The sequence below is a fragment of the Equus przewalskii genome, unplaced genomic scaffold, assembly GCF_037783145.1.
Source record: "Equus przewalskii isolate Varuska unplaced genomic scaffold, EquPr2 contig_5313, whole genome shotgun sequence".
Taxonomy (NCBI): domain Eukaryota; kingdom Metazoa; phylum Chordata; class Mammalia; order Perissodactyla; family Equidae; genus Equus; species Equus przewalskii.
Window position 1 is genome coordinate 58730 of NW_027227713.1, and position 20829 is coordinate 79558.

The 20829-nt window shown below is 46.9% G+C and overlaps 1 protein-coding gene across 9 annotated transcripts in view; it reads right to left on the reverse strand.

Moving 5' to 3' along the window:
• Nucleotides 1-6788: 6788 nt before the first annotated feature.
• LOC103541147 (aldehyde oxidase 4) overlaps nt 6789-20829 on the reverse strand; it is a 60187-nt gene continuing 46146 nt past the window's right edge. For 6 of the 9 annotated variants that reach the window (XM_070606796.1, XM_070606802.1, XM_070606803.1 and 3 more), the window contains 7 exons: nt 17690-17764; nt 16795-16847; nt 16222-16336; nt 15970-16035; nt 13637-13822; nt 11693-11860; nt 6789-10851 (listed from right to left, as the gene is read on the reverse strand). In XM_070606796.1, coding sequence (XP_070462897.1) covers nt 10798-10851; nt 11693-11860; nt 13637-13822; nt 15970-16035; nt 16222-16336; nt 16795-16847; nt 17690-17764 — 717 coding nt within the window. In that variant the 3' untranslated portion in view covers nt 6789-10797. Of the gene's footprint in view, nt 10852-11692; nt 11861-13636; nt 13823-15969; nt 16036-16221; nt 16337-16794; nt 16848-17689; nt 17765-19523; nt 20792-20829 lie in introns of those variants that run through there. The other 3 variants (XM_070606797.1, XM_070606801.1, XM_070606804.1) reach the window with 2 other exon arrangements.

Consider the following 20829-nt stretch of genomic DNA (forward strand, 5'->3'; position numbering starts at 1 on the left):
TCAGTGGCTCAGGTCGTGCAGGAAGTAAATGGCAAAGCAGGAACTAAAACCAAGATCTCCTGGCTTACGACATCTGTAAGTGCACAGACAGAGACTTGCTAAAAGGAAAATACCCTTGTGGGTCTCTCTGAACATGTCCCGTTAGACATCGGTGGATAAGCCAAGCAGTTCTTATTCCTTCTGCTAAAGGCATGAAGACTTTTAGAGCCCGGGACTGGCCTCTCTGCGGTGAAGCAGGTAGCTGCTCGGGTCTGGTTTCAGGGGAGGAAGCCAGACTTCCTGTTCCGGACACTTCCTTCCCGCGGGTGTGGGGCCGGCACACGGCCGAGAGTCAGCCTTTGTGTTAAGGTGAATCACCGTGTGACAGTGCCTCAGGCGGAGACAGCAGAGACCTGGCATCCTCTCGGCATGGCCAACGGAGGAACGTCCTCTTTCCCACTCGGTCCAGATGCGGCTGCAGAATCCCGCCCCACGAGCTGTTCCAGAAAACCCTCCTCATGCCACGCTGTCGGCAGCCTCCAACTCTCTTTACAGTTCTGATGCCTGGGTCCCAAGCACACTCGTCCTCACACACCTGGGGAGCTAGCGTTCACACACCTGTCTAGTGTTGGGGGTGTGTGGGTGCTTCCCGTGTATTAAAAGGTGCTGAATAAACCTGCCGCAGGGCCACGAGAGGAGAGCGGGAGATGGTGCTGAGAATTGGGTGGGACCTTCGCGCCAGCCTTTTGGATCCTGCCACTCCTGCTAAGAATACCCCCAACAGCTCTCTGAGGTGGGAACACAAGGTCAGTCTCCTTAGCTCCGTGTGCAAAGCCCTCCGCAGCCTGGGTTTCTGGCCTCAGACTCTCTTGCTCTCCAAAAAAACCTCCTGTTCTGGTCAAACTACTCTTCTCGTCCTCGCTCTTGTGTGTAAACCGGCCCTTCCCTACTTGAAGCCTTCCATCGGCCTCCCACCCACTGACCAAAGCCCCGTAGGCTTTCCTCCGAGGCCTCGGGGGCTCGACCCGCCCGCCCCTCTGGGCACATGTCAGCCACTTTCTCCCTGGGTCACAGCCCCTGACATGCTGGCCTTTCCCCTGCTTTGCGCGCGTGCTGAACTCTCTCCTGTCTGCGGCCCTGGGCCATGTTATCCCCTCTGCTTGACTTCTCTTCTCTGACTTGGGCGTGGCTGGGGCCTTCTTGTTCTTTGGGGCTGACGCTTCCCTGATCACAGGCTGAACGGCACGTCCCTCTCTCTGCTGCCACCTCCTTCCCTGTCCCCAAAGCTCTCGCTACTGCCCGACGAGGACACTGGCTCACCTCTTGGTTAGCTTTCTCCACTAGAATACAAGCTCCACGAGGGTGGGCATGTTACTTTCAACTTGCTGCTGTGTCCCCGGGCCTGGACTGGTGCCTACCACCCAGTCAGTGCCCAGGAGTATTTGCTGAATGACTGAAGGAGGCTCTTCCATGTCTGCATTGATAACAACCCCATTTCTGTCCCGCTGTGACTGCCCTCCCTCCCTCTTTATCTGCCATCGAAAAGCAGCATCAAACCTCTCTTCTTTTTTTTTTTTTAAAGATGTGAACCTTTTTTAAAAGTATGCTTTTTTCTTTTTTGGTGAGGAAGATTGGCCCTGAGCTAAGATCTGTTGCCAATCTTCCTCTTTTTTTTTCCCCCAAAGCCTCAGTACATAGTTGTATATCCCACTTGTAGGTCATTCTAGTTCTTCTATGTGGGATGCTGCCACAGCGTGGCTTGATGAGCAGTGCCATGTCTGCACCCAGGATCTGAACTGGTGAACCCCGGGCAGCCGAAGTGGAACGTGCAAACTTAACCACTCGGCCACGGGGCCAGCCCCCCAAACCTCCTTTCCTTCCTTTCTCTCAATTCCAAAAACACTTGCCGATCCAACCAACTGCTCCTTTACTTTTCATTTAATAAACCAGGAAACAGGTAGCTAGTCTCTCATGTGCCACGAATAGTTGGTTGTCTTGTCAGCATCTGTGTCCCATTTTCCCAATTAGGTCTTAAGCCTCTGGAGGTTAGAATAGCTACTTGTGTCCCCCGCAAGGCTCCGCGTGAATGACAGTTTGTTCACTGAGGGTTACTAAATGCTTGCCTGATTACCTAAAATACTTTACACGAGGAGGCATTAGGGATTCATTCATCCAACCAGTAGTTATTGAGGCCCAGCCTGCACCGGGCACCGTGTAAAACCAGATCTGCAAGGTTTCTTTCTCCAAGGGGTCTGTGGTTAGTACAAGAGACAGTTACTGTGCGCTTACATCTTTGCCTTGGTGAGAAGCACGGAATGGAGGGTTTAGCTTTGCTTCGGGGAGAGGCATCAGGGAGGGCCTGCGGAGGGACATCAGGCTGCAAGGGGGGCCGTGGGAACGGGGGGAGGCAGGCAGGGAGGGAAAGCGGCAGGTGGAGAAGAGGCCCTGCTGACGGCTGTGGCCGCGTGGGGGAGATGCGCCCGGGGCAGTGGTGAAGGGGCACAGTCTGTTCACCCTCTTGCTCTGCCCTTTAAAAGAGGGCCATCAGCGCAGACGAGGGCACACGATTCCACCTACGGCAGCCCGGACGCTGCCAACAAACAGCAGGAATCCTGGTGTTCCAAAATATTCATAGGCATAGACCCTTCGGCGTCAACAGAGAATACGAACATCGAACACAGAAGAACAAGTCCAGGGTGCCAACACCAGATTACAGTGTTAGAGTTGGAAGATAGAGGACTTCGGTTTAGGAAACCAAATACATTTACTGCTGGGAAACTGAAACCTGACCTTGAACGGCCTTAGAAGAGTGTGTCACAAACTTGTTTGGCTGGGCAGCTTTGTTTGTGTGAAATTGTGTGAAGTGTAAACACGGGGAACAAAAAGCTTCCTGCCTGGCCCCGAGGAGGGCTGAGGGTGAGGCCTGAGCTTGGTTTTCTCTTCTTCACAAACCGCCAGGGCTCTGGGACTTCAGCGAAACATCGCCAGCTCGGGGTGAACAGAGGTGGCCCAGTGCGAGGGTAGGATGCCTCCCGCCGAGCTTTCCCGACTCTCGGGTCTTATTCAAGACAATGAGAAAGAGCAACCACTTCTTTTTCCTGCCCTCTTTTTTCTTTAATTGAAAGGGAAGACTAACTTTCTTCACATTTAAATGGATTGTCCTTGTGGGTGAAAGAAACTCTACATGCATTGACCCAGGCGCTTGTGTGTTTGTTATAAAAAAGGTCTTATAAATCACGTCGAAGAATCCTTGTTACCAAAGAAAAACTCACATTGGAAATGACACTGGCCTCCCCCACAATGCAAACACCCTTGTTTCTGGAAAAAGTCGTACTGAGCCCTGCTCACGGCTGTCAGTGGAAAAGTCCTGGACTCTGCTTCTGCGGACCTGGGTGCTGCCGTCCATTTTGAGCTCTTCGCAGCCCAAAGGTGGGACACAGGCAAGCAGATGGTGAGCCCTTTTTAGGCCCCTTGCGCTGGTCATTCAATGCCCAGGTTCCAGCCTCCATTCTCTCCCTTTCTGACTAGGAGGTCCCTTCCCTTCCCCTCCCAGTTCTGCTCTTTGCTGAGCCAGGCATCTGCTGGGCTTAAGGGAAGCCAGGAGCCAGTGAGGCCTCGGACTATGTGGGAGAAAGTCTCTCCCGCCACAGACTGGCGGAGTGCCTAGAAATCCGCACCCTGAAAAATGTGACTCTGGAGGACAGGTTGGTCCTTTGGGGTGGGGGGGCGTGGAGCGTGGAGAGAAAGTTTGACATCCGTGTGAACAGGAGGTCAGGAGTGCCAAGCAGGTGGGCTGAGTCCTTCCTGCTCTGGGTCTGGGAGGGTCTGAGCAGTCAGGAGCCCCACGGCTGCCAGGCTCCCTCCAGGTTCTTCACCAAGCACTGTCAGCCTTCCTTCCGCTACCTGCCGGCCCGTGGGGGTGGGGCAGCGTCGCTGTGCCTTCGGGAGCCTGTGGCTGCCTCCTTGAGCTGCTGTGGCTTGCACTGTGTTCCCTGATGTGACCTTATCTGGAAATCAGATCTTTGCAGATGTAATCAAATTAAGACAGGTCACACTGGATTAGGGTGGGCCCTACAGCCAGTGACGGGTGTCCTTTTAAGGACAGGGAGATTTGGAGACTGAAAGGAACACATGGAGGGAAGACAGCCGTGTGAAGACGGAGGCCGAGATTGGAGTGATCTGTCTACACTGAGGAATGCCCAGGATTGCTGGCCACTACCACAAGCTAGAGAGAGGCAAGGGAGACTTCTTGCCTAGAGCCGTCAGAGGAAGCATGGCCCGTCCACACTTCGATGCCAGCCTCCTAGCCTTCAGAACCGTGAGGGAATAAGAGTCTGTTGTTTTAGGGCAGCAGGGCCCGGTACTCGGTGAGGGCAGCCCGGTGAACGCTCGAACAACCCAAGCGTTAGAGAGACGGCCATTCCAAATAGACAGAGCACACACTCAGCGAAAGAGAGCTGTTGGAGGAGACGACTGTCAATTCGCACTGAAAGAGGACATTAAAGGGCAGCCCTCAGCGAGGCTGCGCCTTCCATCACAGGCCCAGAGCGCAGGGACCTGGGGCAGAGCAATTCCAACGCAGCCGCCACTGCCACCCTGCCCCGCCGCCCACCGCAGCTCAGCCCCACGGACAGAACATCTGGACAGAATATCTCATAGGTACAAGGCTGAAAGATCAAGTTTTCTATGAAGGAAACAGAACCAGCCTGGCGTCTGAGCGCCTGGCTGCCGCAGCGGACGCTAGAGGGCAGGAGACCAGCAGCTGCAGGTTTCTGAGAGGCAGCACGGGCCGCGGGGAGCTGTCAGTGGAGCAAAACCCCCTCTTCTTGCCAGGGCAAGGACCAGCCAGCAGAGGGGGAGAATCCAACAAGAACAACGTCCACAAGAAGGGCCAGGAGGAGGGGAGGCCTCAGTGGACAGAGGCGGGCTATTTGGAAAGTGTAACATAAATGCTAAAAAGAGCCATTCTGTAAGGGAAATTCAACTCATATTCTAGACCTGAAATAGACAGCAGCCTCAGCAACTGACGGGCTGAAGGCTGCTGGGGAGAAGGGGAAAGTAGAAGAGTATTGTTTCATCGGGGCAAAGGGCGGAAATGTGGGCAGAGATAGAGCAGGAGGCCAGGAGAGGGCCCCTTTTCATGGGGAGACATTTGGTATCTTGTTTTCAAATAGTGGTACAGAAATATGTGTCTGTTTATTAAAGCAGGTAAATGGAAATGTGCAACTACTGGTACAGTAGAACTTCCAAAGTAGCAAGAGAAGGAAGGGACTTTCTCATCACTTGCACAAATCAGCAAAAATAATGAAAAGGAAAAATGGAAAGCACAGGTTAAAATATATCACATTTTGTATTACATATTATACATGGTATAATTTATATTTTCTGTTATATATTATATGTATAAATAACTAGAAAATATTAAACATTTTAAATAATTGTAAGAAATATAAATGAAATGAATTCTATGACTTAGAAATAATGACTAGCATGGGCCGGCCAGGTGGCACAGTGGTTAAGTGCGCACGTTCCACTTCAGTGGCCTGGGGTTTGCAAGTTTGGATCCCGGGTGCAGACACAGCACCGCTTGGCAAACCATGCTGTGCAGCCATCCCACATATAAAGTAGAGGAAGATGGGCACGGATGTGGTAGTTGCCTGCTCAGGGTCAGTCTTCCTCAGCAAAAAGAGGAGGATTGGCAGCAGTTAGCTCAGGGCTAATTTTCCTAAAAAGAAAAAAATTGAAAAAAAAAGAAAAGACTAGCAGATTGGATTAGGAAAAAACCCTAGAATCTAGATATACACCATTTATAAGAAACGTATTTAAAGTGATAAAGAGGGGATGAAAATAAAGAGGGGTCAACAAGATAACAGGCAAATGTAAACAATAAGACAACTTACTATGGAAAGAATAGAAAATATTAAAATTATCATAGAACAAATGAATTTACAGATGAATTTCCTGTGCTCACCGAGATAATGCCAATGTTAGTTCAACTCTCCTAGGCGTAAACAAGTGGAAATTCTCTCCAATTACTCTTATAAACTTAGTGAAATCTTAAGGCCAAAACCCAATACGGACAGTACAAAAATACTGTAGAACCACTCTGCTTCTGAATACAGACATAGCGACTCCTCCTTATCCACGGGGATACTTCCCAAGACCCCCAGTGGATGCCTGAAACCATGGGTAGTACTGAACCCTGTAGATGCTGTGTTTTTTCCTATACATACATATTTGAGGTTCCACAGCAAAACTAGCATGAATTTCTTTTTCCTTCTTCACAGTTTCACGGATAGAAGGTTCATTCTTGCCCTGGATCTTAGTAACCTCACCATACATTTGTTTCCTTTTTTTAATAAGTTGAGAACTTTCACCTTTTCTCTTAAAGGAAGCACTTTATGGCTTCTCTTTGGCATATCCGAATTGCCGGCATCACGGCTCTTGTGCTTTGGGGTCCTTATTAACTAAAATATGTTCCTTGAACACAGGCACTGAGCTACCATGACAGTCGATCTGATAACCAAGATGGCTGCTAAGTGACTAACGGGCAGGTGGTGTACACAGTGGATCCGTTGAACAAAGGGATGATTCACGTCCCAGGAGGGACAGAGCAGGATGGTGGGAGATTTCATCATGCTACTCAGAGCAGCGTGCAATTTAAAACTTATGAATTGTTTATTTCTGGAATTTTCCATTTAATATTTTCAGATCATGATTGACAGCAGGTAATTGAAACCGTGCACAAAGGGGAGATTACTGTACAAAAATTCTAAATAAAATACTAGTGAATAGAATCTGGCAATGTATCAAGGGATAATATACCAAGTAAGCTTTATTTCTGGGACACAAGTGGGTTCAACATCAGAAATCTAGCACATTATTAATACTAACAGCCCATTACATCAAAATAAAGGAGGAAAACTAATCAAATCAAAGATGCTATTAAGTCACTTGATAAAATTCAGCAGCCACTCCTAGCAAAACTTTAAAGCAAAGAGAACAGGAGGAAACTGATGAAATAAGAATATTTACAAAAACCAATAACTACTATTATTGTTACAGGAAAAATAAAAAACAATTTCAATTAAAATCAGAGATTAGATATGGCCGCCCTTTCTTACCATTACTGGGTCACTTTACCTCAGAGGTTATGACGCATGTAGTAAAATAATGGGAGAGTGAAATAACTGGGGTAAATTGATGTCAACGTTGGAAGAGAAGAAAACAATCTAGTAATTGGATGTAGTCAACGGTTTTTGTTACTATGCAAATACACACTTAAAAATGGAAGTGGAAAAATACTCCATTCACAGTAGCTCCAAGAATACTCAAGAATAAATTTAACCCCCCAAATTTAAGAAGTATAGGATCTAGGCAAGAAACGAAATTTACACACAGAGGAAGACATATAACGTTCTTAGATGAAAAGTCAATTCTCTTAAAATTAACATATAAATTTAATACAATTCTACTTAGAATCATACCTAGGTTTTTAGAGGAAATTGGATAAAGCGATTTTTGTTTTGAATGAGACCAAATAGCTAAGAGGAATGTGAAAAAGAGCAGTGAGGGAGCACTTGCCATGGCGCCTATGTTAACATGATATTGGTGCAAAGATAAAACAACTAGGTCAGGGGAACTGATGAAAGAATCTAGAAATAGATCCCAGTATCTATGTGAATTAATGAAGGACAAAGTGAGACTCTCATAATCTATTCCCTACCAAGTGAATTAAATGATTGACATGAGGACTAAAGTCCTTTGACTATAACTTTTGGAAAATGTTAGATATTAAGTATCTATTAACATTATAATTAACACGGGCATTTCCATCACTTTTGGGGCTAAATTTATGTTTTCTTTAATGCTTCTTACAGACATGCCTTCTGTCAACCGAGGGCTCAGAATTGTAAAGCTCTGCAGAGCCATATTTTCTGGAACACTTCTACAGGGTCACTTATTTACACAGAGCAAATCAATTTTGTGGATCTATCAAGTATCCATTCCAGATAATGAAACTGAGTTAAGAGGCTTTTCTCTGAGGTTTTTGTCATTAATAACAGCATCTGGCACACAGTGTGCTGATCATGAATTTAATCGAGTGCACTGGAATAAGTATGGAAAGCACTTGGCAAACAGATAATGTTGACTTTCTGGAGCAAGTACAGACTTGTTACATACATATGTAAGTTGTGTATTTCTTTGAATGTAAAATTATTCTTCCCTAGAAAGGTGATTCATCCAGTGTATAACTAAATGTGATTTACTGCTTATAGTTATGTAAGATTTGCATATTAATAAACTCACAAGTCAGGAAGAATCACCTTGGTAGATCTGTGTGGCAGACATGGAGGTGAGGTGCCCAGATCCCCTTTCAAGAAAGGGCGTGCCGCCCAGCTTCAGGAGTGTGGTCAGCATGTGGTCCCCAGCTGCCAGCTCCTTTGGGGTCTGCCTTGGGGCAGAAAGCCTCCTTTCCCTCAAGGTCACGCCCTTCCTGGAGCAGCCCCATTGGTGACAGTGATATGGGGAACACACACCCTACATTCCAGCCTGGGTGGGACAACTCGGTGGGGCGATGCTCGCTCCAGGGCCCCCGCTGGCTTCCTGATGCTTCAAGGGCCTGTGTCGCAGTTGGACTTCTCCCTCTGCCCAATCCTGCTTCCTCACCCTTCCCTTCTCAGGTCTCGATCCCCAAGAAACATCCTGCTCCCCAAACTCTGTCTCAGCATCTGCTCCCGGAAAACTCAACCTGTGATACTACGTGCGCTGGTAGTGTGAAGAATACGGCCAATTTATATCATTGAAAATATCAAGTGCAGAGGATTTGAAGATTTTTCCTTAAAAGAAACGACGCTGATTTCCCAGCCCTCCTGTCCCAACCCTCTTTTTACCTCTCCCATTTCTAAAGCCTGAGAGCGTGCCACTGTCTGCAGGTTCAAGATACTGAAGGGAAATCAAGTCCCTCCCTGCCACCACACACTCAGCTCAGGCCCTGCGCTCCTGCAGGGTGGCACAAACTGCTCCATCCTAAACTTTGGGTCCAGGAGAAGCAGGACATCCTCGGCCCCATGGGCACTTTGAGTTGAAAGGAGAAGAGCAGCCAAGTGTCGCTCCTGCCACCTGTTATTTCTCTTCTGACAAACTTGTACTGAGCCCATGATCGAGCAGCAGTAATGGTCAGTTTCTACGAGCGACAAGCATTAGCGGTTCTGCCCAGAGTTGATAAGGATCACAGGCTTTTGTCATTGAAAGGGCGCGTGACCATTTACTGAGTCCATCGGTTAAAAAGATTGTATCTTACACTTTTAGCACAACTATCGCTGTAATAACATTTAAAAGCAGACAGAAAATAACAGCTATTTGTCTAAATTAGTAATACAGATTAAGTTTGTAATATAATAGACACTGTAAATTGTCAACTTTTAAAGACATTAGAATATTAATCCTATGTTTGAAAGCTGCTATCCTTTAAAATGTACTATTTTTGTAAAAACTTCCTCCCCAACCTCAACTCTTCAGGTTAATTAAATACTACTGAAAAGATCAGACTTATTTTGTAAAAATTCAATTTCTGTGTTATCGGAGGCCTTGCCCACACGCTCTATAAAGTATAATGCTTCTAAAATTAATTTGTGTTTGTGATAAAGGTGTCTTCCTATTTTACTGTTAGAAAACTATACCAGCGACCCTATTTTTACTGATCTGTCTGGCACATTGAATTTTGTGGGTTGGGTTCCAGGCAATCTAGATTACTGGTAAACTCAAACAGACACTTAAAAACATATGTACACACACACACACTTTCTTAGGGTAAGAGACACAGCCTGGCGAGCATTTTCTTTGGAAAGAGGCCGTTCCCTTCGACCGCCAGCCTCCCCTTCCTCCAGTGTGCTCTCTCTCACGCACACAGTTGCTATACACTTGTTCCTCCACCACGAAGTTACTGTTAATAAACGCGGGGCTTTGACATCCAGCACACAGATCCCCACAGATGACCGAGTTTGTTTATTTGTGTTTTCAAACCTCACAGCGGACCAGACATCTTCTCTGGCACAAGACTGCATTTCCTCAGGAAAATGCAGCGTAAAATAGCTAAGGATTAATTGACAAAGAACCCTGAGGGTTTCGTGCCCCTTTGATACGGCAAAGGGAAGGAGGTGCTGATTTCTCCTTTTAGACACGAAGCCAGAACTAGGGACTCCCGGGTGAGTGAGATCCTTTTACTCAGCGCAGTTTCCCAGGGAAGGAAGAGGCTGTGCCGCGTGCGTGGTGCTGAGCATTGCGGGGGGCTGCTGCCCGAGACCACGGGAGCCCGTTACGAGCACCTCTTCCAACTCCATGTTCAGAGACCTCACGGTGGAAGTGGCTGCCACCCCGGAAATTGGCCACGTTATAAATCACGGATTTTTCCAGGAGGGCAAGTTGTTACCAGCACCCACTGGCTTTGGGGAGTCTAATCCTGAGAGTTTGGGGGGGTGCATGATTTTACTGACTTGTGAAAGAACAAAGCAAGAGGAGTTGTTCCAGTAACAAAAATTCCACCATGTTTTGAAATCATGACGATGTAGATCTTCAGATAATGCAAATGAAAAGAAGAACTTCTGATTCTAAACTTCTTTATATCTTTTGGTGAAATTTCACCTTTTGGTGAAAAATTGTATCCTAAAACATAATCATGCGGTGACTTAAACCACAGAGAATAGTTAAAAGATGATAAAATTATCCTTGACAATTGGGGACCAATCTGTATTTTGCTCAGGTTTGAAAATTTTAAGGTCAATAACGTATTCTTACATTTTCTAAGAAAACGTAGGATTAAGACACACGGATGGACCAAGGTGTAAATGTTGAAGGATCATCTCTGGGAATCTAAAAAAAGGTCAAAAGAAGCAAGATAGTTATTAATAAAACGTTGTATGACAAAAGTTGTAATTCAAAAGAAAAATTGTTTTTAAAACAAGAACAACTCGATGTCCATTTAATTCTTACCAAAATTATGTAATTTTCATATTTCTCTCAATCTTGGGGTCATGAATCTCCTTATCCTCATAAACTTTTTATGTTTGGGATGAGACGCAGCTTACCCTGAAGCCCTGTAATTTCAAAGGCCTAAGGTGCACTCTGATTCTATACCAAAGACTCGCTTAGGGCTGCGGTGGGCCGTTCCAATACTCCCATTGGAGGAGTGGTCTCTGATGATAGTTCTAGATGTATTTTTAGCAGCTGGAAAATGGAACTGTGTTCTATTAGCGTGCGAGTACAAGGCATATCAAGATGTGCCCAATGACTTGATATCTTTAAGTTATTTTTATTAGTTTGCTTAACAAAAACTTTCTGCGTAATTGACCAGATCAGATATCTATTTAAACTAATTTGGTTATTGCGGTAATTAAAATACCACATCATTGCACTGTGATAAAATGTTGACAGTCTCCAGCTACCATGTCCAGTGGCTATTAGCACTGGCTCAGCTGCATGCGCTTTTCTTTGGGGTCTGAAACAATTAAACCATCCTTGGAAGAGGTTCGCTCACTGCAAAGCAGCTGAGATATGAAGCGTATAGCAAATAGCAAGTGGTGGCAAAATGAGAATTTCCATTGGCAAAGGTGAACCTGCCCTGTAATTCTTTCATGGTTACCAAATCCATACCAAGAAGCTGAAAGCCCATGTATAGGGTGATTACAACACGATGCCTCCTCACCCGCCTTACCATGTCAGTAAACTGATCCACACAGGTCATCCTAATCAACTCAGGAGTCGCCGGGCTGCTCAGGGTGAAGGTCTTGGTCAGCCCCCTCTCTCTGCGGGCAGCAGTCACTGCATCATATATGGCGAACAACACAGAGGATCCCAAGAACATTCCAGCCTCGCCCAATCCCTGAGAGGAGGGCAAAAGGCCATCAGAAATGCATGGTTCTTTTAGGGCTAATTTGTGTGTACACAAACACACTCACCTCTGCTGGCTTTATAATCCTCAGCATGGAGTGTATCTGAATTGCCAGAATCGAAATGCCCCCATGCCTATTGGTGTGTGGGGTTCTCCTCAGAGTAGCTCATGAAAATGCCCCAGGACATCAGGAGCGTGGGGCAGCTAACAATTCCTGTCCCCCCGCCCCGGGAAAGTCCTGAAGACCAAAGCCCTTTGCTCCCTCTAGGACAGTTCACCTTGGGCTCCAGACCATCTGTGTTTAACTCAAAACCAAAACGAAGCAACGACAATCTTTGTAGCTGTGCTTGAAAGACAGACAGGTGGTGGACTCTGGGGAGAGGATTGCTAAAGTTCTCACACTCGCTAACTTCCCTGGTGTGTGCTGAATGCCAGCATCCCTGGTGTGTGCTGAATGCCAGCATCGGTAAAGGCTCCCCAGGCTCTGGTTTTTACTCTGGAGCAAAGGTTGAGGGAGAGGTGGAGCTGGTGGAAGAACAGGCCTCCTCTGAGGTGAGGAGCAGAGGGTGAGAGCAGAGAGGTCTGGCGCCTTGTTAGGAGCAGAACTGGCAGGGAGGTGGCTAGACCCCAAGAGGCAGGCTCGTGTTGGGGTGGTCTTTAGAGAGGTCCCTGGCCAAAGTCTGGTGCAGAAGTGGAGACAGAGGCCATTCAGACAGGAAGTCTCACCTTCCTCCCAACCTTGACCTACTCCTAAGAAAAAGAGAGAATTCCCTGAAAACCTGAGGTTAAAGCTGCCATCAGTCTGGCCAGATGTGGGCTCTGAGTAGAACGTGAGTTGGAGACGTTGTGTTTCTTGTACACTTGTGTTTGAGAACCCTTGTATAGGTCTTTATGGGCCAGTTAGAGCCCATGAGCTCCAGGAAGCATGAGGTCAACACCTCTTGTATCAGTGGCTATTAACGTCTCAGAGCGAACAGTTGGTGAGAAACTGGTTTAGAAGTCCCTTCTGATTTGGGGAGGGTGGGCAAGAGGCAGTGAGAGCAAGAAAGAACTGAGTCTGGAGGACATGTGGGAAGGTTGCAGCAAAGAAAGCTCTGGGCTGGTGAAATTTGCTTACAATTTCAGTTTTATCTCACGGTGACCCGTAGCCTAATGAACCAAGATGTGTGACTCCTCCTTGACCTTTCTTGTTTGATCTAAATTTGTTTCATGATCTCTCTCAAGAGTGAAGACTCTACTCGGAGTTGGTGAGCACCCCTCTGTCACGGGTCTGCTTTTCTTTTCCCTTTTCCTTTTGGGGTTTGCAATTCAAAGGAGCAAGCAACTGTTTTTCATGATTTCTTGAAAGAATAAGTTGTTATGGGCTGAACTGTGTCCCCCAAAACTCATATGTTGAAATCCTAACCCCCAGTACCTCAGAATGTGACTGTTTGGAGACAAAGTCTTCAAAGAGGGAATTAAGCTAAAATGAGGTCTTCAGGGTTGGCCCTAATCCAATGACTCGTGTTCTCATAAGAAAGGAAATTAGGACACACAGAGAGAAACATCAGAAACGTGCCCACACAGAGGAACGACCATGTGAGGACACAGTGAGAAGAAGTGGCATCTCCAAACCAAAGAGAGGCCTTAGAAGAAATCAAACCTTGATCTCGGACTTCCAGCCTCAAGAACTGTGAGAAAATATATGTCTGCTGTTTAAGGCACCCAGTGGGTGGTATTTTGTTATCGCAGCCCCTGCAAACCCAATACGGAGGTCTCAGTTCTTACCTTGGATGAGTAGATGGCTATGGGATTTTGGGAACGCACCAAGGTGACATAGAACTCTTCTGGTATCTCAGAGACAGTGGGGATTTTGTAGTCATCCGGACCCCGAGAATAAAGCACACCTTCCGGGGAGTATTTCAGCTCTTCTATGGTGTAGAATCCCATGCCTTGAACAAACGCTCCTTCAATCTACAGGCAGAAGTTCCACAGTTCATAAGTATATGAGAGTGGTTGAATAAAGATTCCAATGTGACTGAAATGGAGCTCTGAACCATAGTAAGCCGTTCTTGAAAGCACCGTGGTGGATTTTATAAAGGGTCCTTCAGGGTCTGGTGCCTGCCATCTTGCCTGGCCTCATCCCCAGCTCTTCTCACTCAGGGATCCCCCATTCCAGGGACCTGACTTGTCAAATTCCCTGTCATTCTCCAACTACACCAGATCCGTTCAGGTCTCCAGGTCTTTGTAATGCAGTCCTGACTCTCTTCACTGCTCCCACCTCAGCTCGTCCACCTGACAGACTCCTATTTATCCTTCAAGTCCCAGCTGAAGAATTATTGCCTCTTTGGAGCCTTCTGGACACCCCCACCAGCCCCTGGGTGGATTTAGGAAGTGCTTCCTCCAGGCTCATTGCATCTTGAACACATTCCCCCATCACAGGGGCACTCAGAGGGCATTTTCCTTGTTCACCTCTCTCACTAGTTTACAGACATCCTGAGGCCTGGCCTTCTTGTATTCTGTTCTTAGCTTGGTGCCTGGTACACAGATTCTCAATAAACGTCTGTTGGACTAGACGAAAAAGGAGCTAACGTTAAAGGAACATGAACTAGCACAAATGGAACCAGGACAATGTAGTTTATTATAATATCTGGATTTCTTTACTTCCCTTTAGAAGTTACTATGGAGAGTAGATCAGTGTTAAACAGAGTGGGTTGGAAGAAACATTTTTTATTAAATTAAATACTTTTATTAAATTATATCTTTTTTATTAAAAGCCATGTTGACTTCTATTTACAAACTATTATGCTCTAAGAGAAAGGTCCCTTTTAAAGAGAGTGTCTGCCTGGAGGTTATAAAAATTGAAAGAGAATTGTAGTTTGCATTTTATTGGAACGTAAAATTTAGGAATAAGGTAAACAAATTTAAACACTAAATTTGGATATTTCCAAATGCCTGTCCCTAAAGGAAAAGATCAAAGTCCCAGAGTTCCAGTCTAACACACCTGTTTTCTTTCATTTTCCAACGTGACAAATGTAGGGCTTTCCTGATCACATCTCCCTTTCTGCCTTTGCTTAAGCATCAAGGAGGCAGGGACGGCTGGGAGCAGGGAGGCACAGGGAGGGGAGGGGGGCCTGGGCTAGCTGGGCTTCTCACACTTTACAGCCTTAAGGTGAGTTTCAGCCGCAGATTAAATGCGCAGATTCTAAGCCCCAGCCCAGCAAAGTTATGATGGAGCAGGTCTGGGCCTGGGGAGGCCAGGAATCCACGTTTCCAAACAACACTGTCGGTGCTTCTGTTGCAGAGTCTGAGGACCACATTTGGAGAAACACTGAGGGACCAATAAAACTATTCCTTATAAAGCCCACTGGCCAAGCTATGAAAACCAGTCTCTTAGGACTTAGGTGGTGGGAAGCTGTCAGCAGATGACAGCACCATCTGTCTGTGGGGTTGGAGGCCAAGCCGCTCAAGGCTCCAGGTTGCTGCTCAGGTGTAGCCTGCGGACCAGTGGCCTGGCCTCGCCCCGGAGCTGGGTGGCAGATCGGGGCTGGGCTAAGGCTGGTCCACTGGCCCCGCCCTGAGTAACCAGGCCACAAAGGAAGCAGAGCCACACCAACAGCTGGAAAGCTTTGAACTCGAAGTTTAAAAAGACTTTGGGTGCCTTAATTTTATTTATTTGTGAGATAAAAATCAGAATTAAATTCAGCAAGAGGGGAAAAATTGTGTTTAAGCATTTTCCCCTTATAATTCTCTAAATTGTGTAATCTGTTTAAATTCAACATTAATATGAATACTAACGCAAATTTATCATTATGTATTTATACAACGTTCCCTATTTGTGACATATTAATGTTCATTGAAGAAAAATTAGAAAACACCAAGAATTATAAAGCAGAATGTCATACACATTCCTGCCATGCAAAGACAACCATTGTTAACTTTTTCTTGAAATTCTGTCCCAATATTTTATCTACTTGTGTGTTTGTGTGTGCGTGTAATCCATAATATATATTGCAGAACACTTGCACCAGGTATAAACAGTGTTCAGAGGACTCCGGAAAATAATGTACTGAATGGAATTGACCAGAAGTTCATGTGGGGGTGCTTCTGGGAACACACACCTGTCCAATGTCCAGGGCTGGGTTTATGCTGAAAGCAGAATCCATGAAGATGTCGGTCCTAAGGAGCTGTGCCGAGAGAAAAACACGTGACAGAAGGGATTACTTATTTGGAACAGATCTTTACTAGGATGGCAGATCTGTCCCTGGTTCTTCCAGTGGCAGGATCAAGTTGACTGTTATGCACAGCAGGGAAAACACATCAATGTGTTTGTCTGTACTATGAAGATGGCCAGCACGAATGTTGCTGTTTACCTTATGAGCCCCCGTCAGACAGTCGACTTCAACCTCAGAACAGGATGCTCCGTAGACATAATATGGAAAAGCGTCCCCTTCCTCCTTCTTCCAGTCCATATTCGTCTGGTAGCCTCTGAGAAGACAAGTCAGGAGTGAAAGGAACAGGCGCTTGCCCCACTAGTGGTCCTGGACATGAACAGAGCACCCCCTTCCCCTGGGGCCGAAGGCCTTCCTCCCTCTTCTCCTGCGACTGGTCGGGGGCTGGGGGGGCTGTGCTGATCAGAGCTGCAAGAGGACCACGCAGACACAGGGAGAGGCCCACTGGTGTCTGACCCCTCCCTCCAGCGCGCAGTTACTGGGGTGGTCGGAGTGTGTGTAGATAGCTGTGGTGTCCCTCCTGGGTGGTGAACAGCGGCTGCCCCAAGGAGTCCCTGCACTCCCCAGCTCTCCCTCCCCACTCCCGTGGCCCATGACTGAAGAAGGGTTAAGGCTGGGCGGTGCAGCTGAGCTCCAGTGCTCTGGGCATCTGTGAGGCTGATGAGCGAGCACCGCCCCTGCCCAAGTGTAATCCAAAGTGAAAACGGCCCTTACTTGAAATATCCAGTAGTCGAGAGACTGATGGATTCCTGGAAGGCTTTTGCAATCTGGAACAGATGATTGGATACAAAGAAATATGAGAAAAAAATAAGGAAAAATGCCTTCCATGTGGGGCTTGCCTCCTCTCGTTGCACCGAGCTGTGTGCCCGCATTCACCTCAAGGAGACTTACGCTTGTACAAGCCGCAGGTCACGCTTTTCAAGGGAGGGGCTTCAAGGCAGCTGCTAGCTGTGCGCTGGGGACCCTCTATTTATGGGGGTTGCACAGCGCAAAGTCTACTACTTTTCACCCTTTTTGGCTTTTTAAATTAGGAAAGGGGCTAGACCATCTTTATGGACTTACGTACGTAAGTATGGACATAGGCATGTATGTATACATACAACTAGATACACACACCCCTATGTATGCATGTATTTTGACCCTGCTTTTTACCCAAATAATTCGGTTGACTGTCTTAGTATATTATGTCAGCTTCCCTGCTGGAGTAAACCGGCAGGGCTGGGAATAACCCTAACGGTAATTGTAGTAAGGATTGTTATTAAAACTAGAATGCTCCTGTGACATGAGGACTGCTATTACCTCCACTGCTGTGGCGAGAGAGCCAGGGCCCTGAGGAACCGAGGGGGCACCTATCCCTCAGGTCCAGCAGTAAGAGGCGGGGCCGCAAGCCTGGGAGCCCAGGCTGTAATCCTGCTCTGTGGCAAGTCAGGCTCAGAGATAAAGCTGAGTTTCAGTGAACACAGACAGCTTTTTCACACTTTTGAAAAGCTGGAGTAAACGCTAATAAATGTTTTGTTCTTGAATGGGCCTCGCCAACCAGCCCCCAAGGAACTTTGGCCATCTGGAGGGGTGGCCTTTTCCAGGCAGGGCTGATGAAGAGGACACTCACCCAGTCCTCCCAGCTTCCCTTGGGGTTCTTCCTGATGACTGGCTGAAGACGGGCCATGAGAATTTGGCAGGCGTTCTAAACATCGACATTTGAAACAACGTCAGAAATAAAACGCACAGGGATTAGCAAAATGTTAAGCATTGAAATCAATTCAAGTGCAGACTGTCAGTTTCGTGGACCTCTCCCTAGTCCTCTCAGCAGGGTTTTTTAAACACGAGTAACGTATGGAATCCCTTTGAAGGAAACAAATATTCTTGTGGATCCTGCAGCGTAGACTTAAAATTAGTTCTATAAGAATGTCATTCAAATACATGCTAACATAAAAGCTAGGTACAGTCTGCATAGAGTTATAGCTCTTTTATAATTCTAAAGCAAAAATTAAAAAGTGTGCATACCAACCTACATACCAGTAAAATTCAAAATAACAACATTAATTTAGTTGATTGATCCTGCTGTTTTTCTGAAGCTCAGTTGCTGCTTGGAACGTGGAGAAAGTCTTGACCACTTGGGTCACAGACTCTGGAGCTCCGGGTGCCTATCACACGCCAGTTGATGGGGCACATGTCTCCACTCTCCTTGTGTAAAGTGCCACTGGATTTTCATTTGAACCTTCTACCTTGCAGTCATCTGCTCTGCACCGGGCAAGAAAAAATCCTTTACGTAGCAAGTCTATCTCTGCTCTTTTCTTCTTGTCTTGACACAAAGTGTACTTTTTGGTCCCAAATGTGGGCAGAGATCTCATGGCAATACTTCGCTGATAAAGTGATCATTCTGGTGATGCAAAATGTGTTTGTTTTCATTTTTAAAAGATTGTCATTGAAATGAAAATAAAAAATAATTGAGCTGGAATCTTGGGCCCCTGACGTTACACCTGCTAAGTCCTGGATGTCGGTGGCCCCAGCTGGGCTTCCAGTCTTAATTCAGACACAAATCTCTGTACATGTCTGCTCTAACTTATTCATCTCAGCCTCAAGACTTCCTTCATACCCTCTCCTGGTTTCTGTTCCTTCTGTTCTATCATCCCTTCTTTGGGGACTGATCTCTGGCTTCTGGCGCATTAGGAAGATCCTTGTTTTCATAAATCTATCTTTGCTGGTTCATTTGGTTTTCAGTCACTGTCCTCATTTCAAGTGGATACCTTCCAAAGAGTGCCACATCTAGGCAAACGTAAGCTGTCGAGTTCCTGCCTGTGCCGGTATCTGCTGTCCTTCCCCTTCTGGGCCTGACCACGTCCTCCTGCGCGTCACTTCACACTCAACAGTCTACGGGCTCCTAAGATCGGTTTTCCCTTGAGGAGAGTGAGATATCACAGAGAACATTGGTCATTCTCTTGTGACCTCCTGAACGCCCTTCTCTGGATGGAGAATTCTCTTACCTTCTGTTCCTTGGTAGGGTCCCCACCCCCTATTGAAGCTCCAAATGCCAGAAACTGATTTTCCAGCTTCCTCTGCATTACAGAAAATTTCAAAACACTCAAAAGTAGAGAGACTAGTACAACACTCCCCCCTCGTACCCTTTAGGCAGCTTCAACGATGAGCATTTATACCCAACCTCACCCTCAGCTCCTTCTTCCTCTTCTCCCACCTCGCTCCCCTTTGCTCTCTGCTCCAGCCGCCCTGCCTCCTGGCAGCTCCTCCAGCACAAGCACAGGAGCTCCCTCTGCTCCCAAGCTCCTACACAGCGCCCTCCCCGGCAGCAGCCAGGACCACGCTCCAGGTCAGGCTCCAGGTCCCCCAGGAGTGCCTTGCCTGATTTCCCTGCTGCCTCAGGCAGCACCCAACACTTCACTTTCTCTTCCCGTGACTTCCTCTATTTTGATTTGTGACACTTGCCATTATGTTTCTTTTTCTTCTTTATTATTATTTAATAATTTATTATTTATTAACAAGACGTTAAGGGACATTTCCTGACTCATTTTAGGCTAAGGACCCAAAAGGATGAGACCAGCACAACAGAAGATAAATAGCCCCATATTCCAAACCAAGGCGCTCGACCTCCTAAGCAGGACATGCAGAGTAAGTGGCCACAAACTGTCCCACCCCACCTCTGCGATGTCAAAGGGTCGGAGGTGAAGAGACTGCAGGGTTGGTTTAGGGAGAGGCCTTCACTGGAGACGGTCGTTGGTGCGCCGGGACCTCCATCTTCTCAGGGAGGAGGCAGCCAGGGCTTCCTCCATCTCAAGCCTGGTGAGAGGTGCTCAGGGCCCCTCAGAGAGCTTGCTGCGCAGGCTCTGGGGCCGGGAGGCCCTGATGCCGGGCGTCTACTTCTGAACACAGGTCTACAGGTCACCGGGGTGGCAGAGGGCCATCTCTGGGAGGGCGCGGGACTCCCACGGCCCGCATGGCCTTCTCAGGTGCGTGTGTCCTGGGTAGAACCCGTGGTGTGGATCTCGCCTAGGGTAACTTTTTTCTGATTCACTGAATTCTCTATGTTTAACCATTCCATTTTAAGACAAAATTGGAAGACAAAACCAAAATGAAATCAATCTTCCCTCCTTGCTGCTTTCCTTGCTTTGAGGTATTTAATACTCAGTTAATCTCTATTTCCGTAGACTTAAAAGAACCAATGTTTACTGATTTACCTAATCCATTTACTCCTGCTTTTGATTTGAAATTATGCAGAATTTTTTTCTATAAGGCATTTTTCTCTTACAGCCATTTCCGAGACTTTACTCCCATACGAATGACTTCAGTTTTAAAAAGAATTCTGGAGTTAACAACTTCATCTTCCACAGCGGACGGAGAGTCTGTTTACAGCAAGGCTGGAGCCACTGTCGTCTTTGCAGCCAACGGGGCCTCAGCGTTTGCCATATGTTTCCTCGGAATGTCTGAAGTGATGGCTGACTGACAAAGACTCCAGAGCCTCAGGAAGCTGCGGGTCTTAGTGGGCAACCCGCCATGGAAGCCCACTGAAGAGCTGCAGACTGTCTGAAGGGCAATCAGACGACAAGTTGTCACTCCTTTCCCTCCAGGGAGCCTCTGGGTCTGCTGGACACGGCTCTGCCCAAACCAGACAAGGAGGCCAGTGTGCGCAAAGGTTCCATTTCGGATTTCCACATTTTTAGACTTCAGAGGCAGAATTTTATTTTGTCTCAAAGGTGGCCTGGCAATATTCAACATGAAAAGAAGTTTTCAAGTTGC